The sequence below is a fragment of the Phaseolus vulgaris genome, chromosome 7, assembly GCF_051622355.1.
Source record: "Phaseolus vulgaris cultivar YP4 chromosome 7, ASM5162235v1, whole genome shotgun sequence".
NCBI classification, from domain to species: domain Eukaryota; kingdom Viridiplantae; phylum Streptophyta; class Magnoliopsida; order Fabales; family Fabaceae; genus Phaseolus; species Phaseolus vulgaris.
In genome coordinates, this window is record NC_143504.1 from 22,785,449 (window position 1) to 22,795,592 (window position 10,144).

At 32.0% G+C, this 10,144-nt stretch overlaps 1 protein-coding gene across 2 annotated transcripts; it reads right to left on the reverse strand.

Annotated features, from left to right (window-relative positions):
* Positions 1 to 543: 543 nt before the first annotated feature.
* LOC137818760 (uncharacterized) lies at positions 544 to 4,346 on the reverse strand. 2 transcript variants are annotated; one of them, XM_068622359.2, is made up of 6 exons: positions 4,189 to 4,346; positions 3,679 to 3,782; positions 2,206 to 2,283; positions 2,029 to 2,100; positions 1,791 to 1,891; positions 544 to 1,629 (listed from the first exon to the last, which is right to left on the reverse strand). In XM_068622359.2, the coding sequence occupies exons 1-6, from the start codon at positions 4,210 to 4,212 to the stop codon at positions 1,052 to 1,054; spliced, it is 957 nt and encodes a 318-aa protein (XP_068478460.1). In that variant the 5' UTR covers positions 4,213 to 4,346; the 3' UTR covers positions 544 to 1,051. The 2 variants fall into 2 exon arrangements, with proteins under 2 accessions (XP_068478460.1, XP_068478461.1); XM_068622360.1 differs by having other exon boundaries at positions 2,206 to 2,278; positions 4,189 to 4,344.
* Positions 4,347 to 10,144: the final 5,798 nt, after the last annotated feature.

Sequence of the window (10,144 nt, forward strand, 5' to 3'; positions counted from 1 at the left end):
AAAAAAAATATTTTGATGTTCTACAACACTTTTATGTATAAGAATTTAAACTTAGTATAATATTTCTATAAAAAAATATTATAAAACTTATTATTTAATTGTTTAAATTAATAATATCATTCTTAAACCTTAACGTATTAAACTTGAGTCCTGGCAAAACTTGAAGCCAAGGCCGAATGCGTTAATGGCCTAAAACTAGGCATATAGTTGTTCTCATGTAGTTCATATAAACTATCCACTTATAGTCGAAATATTTATATGTACCTGCATTAGTTGATAAATTTGAGTTAATTAAATAATTCAAAAATAAGTTTCTAAAGATGTCACTTTAAATGTTAAATAAATTATGTTAGAAGAAAATTACTAACTTAGCGTTTGACAGTATTAGTTATTACTAGTCCCATGAACTTCCCTGAAAGCTGCTCTGCTGCTATAATTTTTTTTTTTTGTATTTTATAAAAACTAAGGAAAAAATTTCCAAAATCAAACAGCCACCAGGCAATGACACAATTGTTACAGTCTTTATGGGTAACGAGGAAGGAATTTGGAATTTTTAAGCATAACACATTATATTTATGATTTTAATTTTAAATATTATATACATAACACCCTCCATGATAGGGGAAATCAAGCATTGCCCCTGGCCCTGGGAACAGCCATAATGAAAACCATCACATTGACAGAACAATCTAAACATAGTAGCATGAAACTAGAATTGCATGTCTAACAACATATAGCTGACGAACCAAACACCATAGCCTGCTCATTCATCTTCCAACATAACCAAAACAGGTCCTACTTGATTCTGGATAGTGCTTTCATAACGCCCTTTGACTTGGCTGCTATGGAAGTTACTCCAGCAGTCACAGAAGAGCTAAGCAACCAACATAATACTAGGATAGTCATTTGCATGTATCTCCTGAGTAAAGAATGCTCATTACTCATCTTTGTGATTGTGATTGAAATTTGAAACCGGGGGAGCACCTATTAAGAGGTCCATTTGGAGCAACAGAATATCATTCTGCTCTAAATATATCACAACCTTCTCAGCTTAATTCTTCTTTATTTCTTCACTTCTTCTAGGAACTGAACCATCCTTCCCAGATTGAACTCCTAAAGCATGCGCAAACATTCTCTTTGCAGCTCCCAAGTGCTCCATTTTCATATAGTCTTTATTTACACTTTGCCCTTGTTTTCTATCTTGAGAGAATAGAGGCAACTCTTTGTCAACTGGTGTTTGATCATTCCTTTTATTATACGAGGATGCATTAGAACTGCTAGTGTTTCTTATTCTGCTGTTTGAATTCCTTCTTAGGTGTAAAAACTCTTCAGAATCTTTCGTGAGATTGGACACTTCACTGTTCTTATCTTGAGCATTCAATTCATCTTTGAGGCCTCTATCCTTTATACTGTCAGTAGCCAAACCATTCTGATTCTTTGTATGAATTCTTTGACCCAGTGCATGAGCAATCATTCTCTGGGCAACCACAGGCACACTCCGAGGCTTTTGTTCACCAGGCTCTTTCACCTCTTCCAACTTCACAGAGAAAATTCGCTCACGAGCAATTAAGTAAGCTGCTTTTCTCTCCTCCAATGACTTTGAAAAGGACGCCTTGTTTGTCTGCGAGACTGAAAGATGCATCACACAAATTAAGGCTACCTAACCAGAACAGGAACCCACATCATAGAAAAATCCAACTTACTGATAATGGTCGATTCTACATGTAGGTTAATATTGTACATGATGTGCTATGGTAACTACTGATCTAAGAATCAGCAGCATTCATTACCTGGAGAGGCTTCGCTTCTCCTTAATATTTGGTGGGAAGTAACCAAAGATTGAGGTTCATCATCATACTTCCATAGGATATCACTAACAAGGATTGGAGGTCTGCAATCCATCCAAAACAAATGTTATTTCACAAAAGAAGCCATACAATAATTACTGAATACCAATAAAATAAAGTAATCCAAACTGTGCTTGATATAAGAATAGCAGGAGAGAGAAACAAAGGGAAGTTCATTTACATGGACGTATCTGGACATCTCTCCAGAATCAAATGACGGTCCTCTCCTTCACCAACAGATTCATGTGCAAACCTGGCACCAATTATAAAACTATCAAATGAAAAGAAAAGTAGACGCAGATTCAAAATAAAACCAGAAAGGAATTTTGAAACTGACTAAAATAAAATTCAGGAGTACCCAAATATTTCAGCAAGGCGATGCAAGAGAAGACGATTGTAAGAGTTCATTGGCTCCAATTCCAAGATCCCATCTGAACTATAGTCAATAAAAACAGATATTAAGAAGCATATTAGATAATACCAGTCTACCAGCGAAAGAAAAAGCTTCCAATCATTGTAAAACAACTATTTAACACACCATGCATATGCTTAAATGCCACAAAAACTGACAAAGCTTTAGAGCCATTTTACAAAATTTACACATTAATCAACATACATTAAGACCTTAAGACTATTTATATTGCAAGAAAGCTTGAAATGCACTATCCGGTTTTGAAATTAATAATTGAATTGTTAAGCTAAAATGTTTATCATAGTTTTTTAGAATATGATAAATGAACCCTTTTATTTTGCATAGAAGAACCATGCAACAAAATTTAACTACATTGAATTTTAAACCACTTTTAATTGCAACCAGTATTGTCAACATTGGGATCATGGAAAATTGGGAAAAGCTAAATATCCACTCTATCAAATAGCAGATAGCATTGCATACTAACAGCAAAAGGCGCACAGTGGGGGGGAAATATAATATAATATATATACACATACAAAAATATAACAGTGGCATATTATAAAATATTATGCCATACGCAAATAAATCTTGCCGAGAGACTGAAACAGTCTTGTATAATCTTCAGAGAGAAATTCCGAGGGGGAATATTGGGTTTATATTAAAACTCAAAGGCCAAGTGAATAAACACTAAATAGAATACAGAGGCTACGTGAGGAAATATGGAAGTGTTTTAAATGGTCACGTGAAACGTTGCATGTAAGATTACTAAAGAATTGTGAGTCAATTTAAGAATCGGACTCAAACTCATATAGCCCTCTCCTATGATTAACGCAAACCAAACCCAGCCCCCTTTGATTTCATTTCTCCAAACTCAAGCACATAGAACTCTCAACATCCCTTGCAGAACCAGATCCAATCTGCCTCCATGGATTCCACCTTTCCAAAACAGCTGAAAACCTGGCCACCTCCATGGATTCCACCAACCCACAAACATGACACAACATGCAGCCACAACAAGTAACACGAACTTGATGGTGTTTTCTGCAAGCTTCACAATACAACAGAGCTGTGATTGCGTTTTTCCTGAAATCTGTGATGCAATAGTGCTTCTCCAATTTTAATAACACTAATTGCAACAATGTATTCTCTCATCATTTCTAACACATTAAATTTCTTTCTTTTCTTTTAGGGGGCATAAGTACATACACAAGAGAAACTTGAAGAAAAACATAAAATTGTTTAGAATCGTCCCCCCTCTTCCCCCCGTTTCCTTTGAAACAATGTGCAAGGATCCAGTGAGTCTTCAAATTTGTCTTTAACCATGCTCAAGACAAGTAAACCATCAATACTTGCATTAACTAAACCTGGGACCAATACTAAAGTTAAACACCACTCAAATTATCTCAAAAATGTTACCTAGTGTGATCATCCTGAAGAAAGTTAACCAAGACCTCTTCCATTGTGAGAACTAGATGCTTGCAAGGAAGATTGTCCTTGACAAGAAAAGCCAACTCCTCAACCTGAAATACAAAAGCATCAGTCAGTACCAAGACTCAGTAAAAATTTTGAACACAGCAAGGTAACTCCTTCTAAAGAGATGCTACTTAAAGCCATGCCAGTTCAAATAACATAAAGGCCAAGCAAAACCATCAGATATGCACCATATTATATTGACACCACAGAAGCAATTGTCCTTAAAAAAGCCCTCAATTAACATTGGGAAAGAAAAAGGAACAACCTTTGTGCTAACACATATCCTAGGGTTCAGAAATTTGTAACTTCAATATTTAAAAATGCAATTGCTACGACCTTGGTAGATAATACAGTGAAAAGGGGAACACATGACAGCACAAAATTGAAATCCATTTGAGCACCATCTATAATATCACTGTAGAGAGAAATAAAAAGAGAAACGTAGAAGCATACCATGGCGAATTGGGTCATACTCATATCGAAGGATTGAGCAAAGTCAAAGGCTTTAGGGTTCCCAATTACAAAAATTTGAAATATCCTACTCTTCACTTCAGCTTCAGATTTGTTGAATCGATGGAAATAGCTGCCCTCCTTTTTCTTTTATCTCCACTTTCTTTTTTATCTCAAACCTTTTTATACTTCCAGTTTTACATTCCCCCCAATTATAATTTAACCGTAAAAATACAAAAAGATAAAATACTGTTTTTCACATGATAATCTTTATTAAATACAAATAATTAGTATTTTAGGTTGTGATGTTTTATTGCATTTAAATTGTCTTTTTAACTATATTTTCTTATGCATATTTTTCATTATAAAAATGTTACATTATTTCATGAATTTATGAATTATTTGATAATTTATAATTAATTTTAATTTCGTTTAACTGGTTTCTTGAATAGTTATTCTTTTTAGTTGAATCCTCTATTTAATTACGAAAAATTAATCACATAAACCATAAATCTAATTTATTATAAAATTAAATATATAATTTTATGTAAGTGAAATTGATTTTTGTTTTTAATTTAAAATTTAGGTTTAATTACCTTTTTCATCCCTATATTTATAATCAATAGTCAATTTGGTACAGTGGTTTTAAAAAAATTCAATTTGGTCCCTAAGTTTTTTAAAATATATTCAAAATTGTCCTTTCTGTTAAATATCGCGTTAAGTGGTGCTTATGTGGCAGACACATGTAAGTTACATCACTTTGGTGAATACTAAATTAGGGTTTAGGTTATTCAAATTGGGGATTTCGAATTTCTGATTTAGGGTTTCTGATACGAGGATTGCTCCCCTGGTTGGATTTTGTGGTGCGCTTCCCTGCTTCAATTCCATTCGGAGGTGTGCTCCCCTCATTCGATTCTGTGGTGCGATCGTGAGTTACGATGGTGAGCTGCGTTCCCATGGTCGATTTGGAGGAGCGATTATGTGGTGCGGTCCAGAGGTGGTGAAGGGGCAGCGTTTGCGATACAGACCGTGGTGTCGTTTTGTGGTTGCTCCTTTATAAGGTTAGTAATTTTTGACTTAGTTTCAGAGTGGTTCTGTTTTTTATTACTTTTAGAGAACATATACATAGTTGTTTATGATGTAGGGTCCAAGTCAGGCAGCTACAAGGGCATCAGGGCCATCTTAGGAAGCTCCAAGTTAGGCAGCTACAACTGCAACATTTTCAAGACCCAACACAAGGCTTAAGTTACTGTCCATCAGAGGCTGCTTTTGGAAGCCACTTTTGGAACTCACTCATTTCTAAACCTATGTATTTTGAAAAACAATTATTATGGATTCATTAGTGAAGAAAATCTGCTTGTGCTTTATCTTCTAATGTATTACATATCTTTTGTATTACTTTTACATACTTTACCTTTATATTATTATATCACAGTTTTCCTTCATTTATTTAGTCTTTGATGAGATTGGCCTCTGCTTGCTCTGAATTTTCTTGCTGTGTTGTCCAAATCAGAGTTCTTAATTGTTCATCATACTAATCTGTTCGGTTCTTAATTTCAATTGTATAATACCTTTCAATCTCAAGTCCTTGGAGAAAAAACTTATATAGCGGTTGCACATTTTTAAATGTTGTTTAAATTTTTATGAGAATATCACTGCTTATCTTTTCTATAAATATCTTCTAAAAAGCCAACGTATTTGATGTACCCTCACATCACTTTTGTGAAATCTTCGATCAGGTTTCATTTACATATAATAAACTTGAGTTTACAATGCAGCCTTGGTCCTGTGAATTGCAAATCAGTTAACCAACATAGTTTCAATTATGAAGTTTACTTCGCTCACTGCAACCATTGTGGAATTGTCCATTAGACCATTATGAGATGCATATCACCTTATTCAGACACAGGATAGCTAAACTTTATTGTCTCATAAAAAAGTAAAAGCTTAAGTTAATATGTATACTAGATGCAGTATTTAACATTAATGTTCAAGCTAAGCAAGTCTAACCCATGTTAGTTTATTCTGATACTGATTTCAAAAATGAATCTGCATCTTAATTTGGTTACACCATTCTTATTTTCCACAATGCCAACTTATTCAACCCCAAAATTATGCAGCACCACAAAACAAGAAAATAGTACATAACTTCTATGACCACTTGCTAAAATTCATTTTTCATTGATACAGATCTTAGGATACATATTACATACTAGACATAATCAACTCAACACACTAATACATATTACATTAATTCTTTCAATCATAATCCCAACCAAAACATACATTTAGACGTCACTCAAGGGAATTTTAAGAAAATAATCAACATAGCAAGGTTTATTACAACAACACACAACCCTACTAACAACATCTTTATCCACTTTCTTGACATCTTCAAACGCTTTTCCAAGCTACAAATCTTGTTTCTTTGTCTATCAATAGTTCTATTTTTGTCATCCCCAATGTCTTCAATGCACTTGCACCATCTAAAAAAATTATATCCCATGCTTACGTCACTCCTACTCTGTATTAGACAAAACCATAAGCAAAAAATCAATACCAATGCATTTTTTTTCATAAGCCATAGTTTAATACATCTCACCTTATACTTTGGACACCCAAAATTGCCTCCCACAATTTTTGACCGTTGTTGCGGTTCTCAAAACCGCAAATTCCCCACAATCGCAAATGGGAGCAAAACCACAAGATCGCACCTCCGAATTCACTCGCACCACAGAATCGAATGAGGGGAGCACACCTCGGAATGGAATCGAAGCAGGCAAGCGCACCACAGAATCCAACCAGGGGAGCAATCATCGTATTAGAAACCCTAAATCAGAAATTCGAAATCCCCAATTTGAATAACCTAAACCCTAATTCAGTATTCACTAAAATAATGTAAGCACCATCCACGTAACTTACACGTGTCTGCCACATAAGCACCACTTAATGTCGTTTGGTGATATTTAACAAAAAAGACCATTTTGAATACATTTTAAAAAACTTAGGGACCAAATTGAATTTCTTAAAAACCACTGTACCAAATTGACTATTGGCTATAAATATAGGGACGAAAAAGGTAATTAAACCTAAAATTTATATATGCTAGATATTTATAGTAAAGATAGTAACAATAAAATATTTTAACATTCTAATCACACTAGTTATCCGTTTTTCTCGTAAAAAAAATTGACAATAATTATTTTCAATAATTTTCTTACTACAATTATTAATATAAAAAAATAATTAAATAAAAATCAATTTTAGAGACAAAAAATAATTATTTGTTATATTGATTAAATTAGAAATCATTTTAGAAAATAAAAATCTATGATTTCGAAATTAATTTCTATTAGTGTTAAATAGTTTTTATATTGATATCTAATTAGCTACCAAAATTTTTACTACCAAATTTAGAATCTAAATAATTGGTAGTTAAAACTTTGGTAGCTAATTAGATACAAATTTTAAAACTATTTAATAATATAGAAACTAATTTAGAAACAAAAATGTTTTTTTAATTTTTAAAATGATTTTTAATTTAATCATTATAACAATTAATTATTTTTGTCTATAAAATTAGTTTTTATTTAATGATTTTCTTGTAATGTATTTAAAAAATTTAAAATTTGGATTAAAAATAAAAAAACATATTTAACTATTAATTATTTAGTATTCTGATTAACTAAGTGTTTTTACAACATTTTCACTTCTCCATATTTTTACAAAGATCTCTCAAAGTTTTATTGTTTAACTATTTTTTTTTCAAACTTGTACTACTAACTAAAACATATAATTTTCAAATCAACAATTACACGAAATGACCAAATTAAAAAAATAAATAACCCAATAAAAATATACTTCAACACTTAAATTAAAATTGTCAAAACTTGTTATATATAATACTGGTAGTGTTATTACATAGCTAGTAATTTCTGTTATAGTAGCTTCTTTACATAGGTCTTTCCCTTATATAAATACAAGTTTTGACCTGTGTAAATACACAAAATACAAAATAATATTCTTTTTTACTCTTTCTCCTTCACTCTTCTTATTACATGGTATCAAGAGCACCTTCATTTTTTATTGGATCTTATCATGTCTTTTTCATCTTCTTCTGCTTCTGCTCAAGAAACCCCTTCTTCTTCTTCCTCTCCTGCCTCTCAACTTCATACATTTTCTACACCTTTCACCCTTAAACTCACCGATGACAACTTTCTGATTTGGCATCAACAAGTTCTTGCGCAGGTCAAAGGTCTCAATTTGCTCATTTTTTTGGAATCTTCTTCCGCTCCCCTGTCTCTCTTTTGGTAATGAAACCCCTAATCCTCTCTCTCTTCTCCATAAACAACAAGACAACCTTATGATTGCTTGGTTGTTGGCTTCTATGTCGAATTCATTGTTAACCAAAATAGTTGGTTTACAATCGGCTTATCAAATTTGGGACAAGCTGAATGTCTACTTTGCATCCAATACCCATGCGAAAATTCGTAAGCTCAAAACCCAGTTGGAAACTCCTAAGCTGGATTAGTCTATCAACGTTTATTTTCTTGACATCAAGCAAGTTATCGATTCTCTTGCAACTGTTGGTTCAAATGTTGATTCTCTTAAAGCTATCTCGGTTGGTCTTCCTGAGGAGTATGTTGCGTTCATCACCTCTGTCACGTCCGGTCTTGATCCCTACACGGTTGAGGACTTTGAAGCATTGCTCCTGACTCAAGAAGAAAGGTTTGACAAACATAAGTCTCTTGATCGTCCTTTCATTCAAGCTAATATTGTATCTACTCAATGAAACCTTCGACTTCTTCAAACCTTCGTTTTTGTGGAACCAATTTGCGTTCAATAAACAACAACAGCTTCGGGATCCACAAAAGAATTCTATTATTTTATACTTAATATTAATTAAGATTTTCTAGACGAATGTTAACTATATTACTTTTTTAACCGATATAAACTAGATTTTTTTTTCAACTGTCAAGATTATTATTTTTTCAGTGCGTATATAGTGTTTTTTTTTCATCGACACGAATGTTATTATTTATCAATAGTTTATTTTAATTTTTGTAAATATTGACGGAAAAGAATTTCAACAAACATTAACTTGTTTCACATTTAAATAATTTTATGTAATTTGATTATAATTGAAATATTTTATTTAAATGAGAAAATTAAAATTTAATAAATTTGAATTGGTTTATCAAATAAAACATTTTAAGATAAAATAATTTAAATTTGATATATTTTAATATTTTAGAAATTGGAAAAGTTTAATTCCAAACCTAAGATTTAAAAAGGAGAAAATAGATTTATTCTTGCAGTAAAATTATTTTTAATAAATATGTAGTTCATTCTCCAATTAATGTATAATTAATAAATTTAGGGGTCACCTTAGAATAATACAAATTTAATGATTTTTTTGAGAATAATGCAACACTTTTATTCCCTGACATTATGTTTTTGTGATCTGCTGGTTGCAAAAACTATGTGCTTATATGTTTAATTACAACCTGCAAAAGGAGAACATAAATTTCTTTTGTTGAAAAACTGAGAACATAAATAATGCAACACTTTTTCTAATTAAGTGGGCAATTTAAACCGACAAAGATATTAATTTATGGTTCTTTAATTCAACCATTCGACCAAAGCTGAAACTGATAAAATAATTTAATGTTTTAGAATATATTAAATAATAAAGCAATATAAATTATACAAAAACTATTTTTAAATCCAATACAATCATCCAACTCTGAATGGTTTTGACCATACTTGATTGATTCAACCAAATTTTTTTATTTTTTTATTTCATTAATTTTCTGAATTATCCTTTTCAATGATTTTAGTCAATTCCATATCTAACCAACCAATTCAGTCAAATCAACTTCGTCATTGTAAGAGATGCAAGTTATGTTGAGCCGCACCCTTGCTAACCATTCAGGATAGAACAGGTTTAACTAAATAA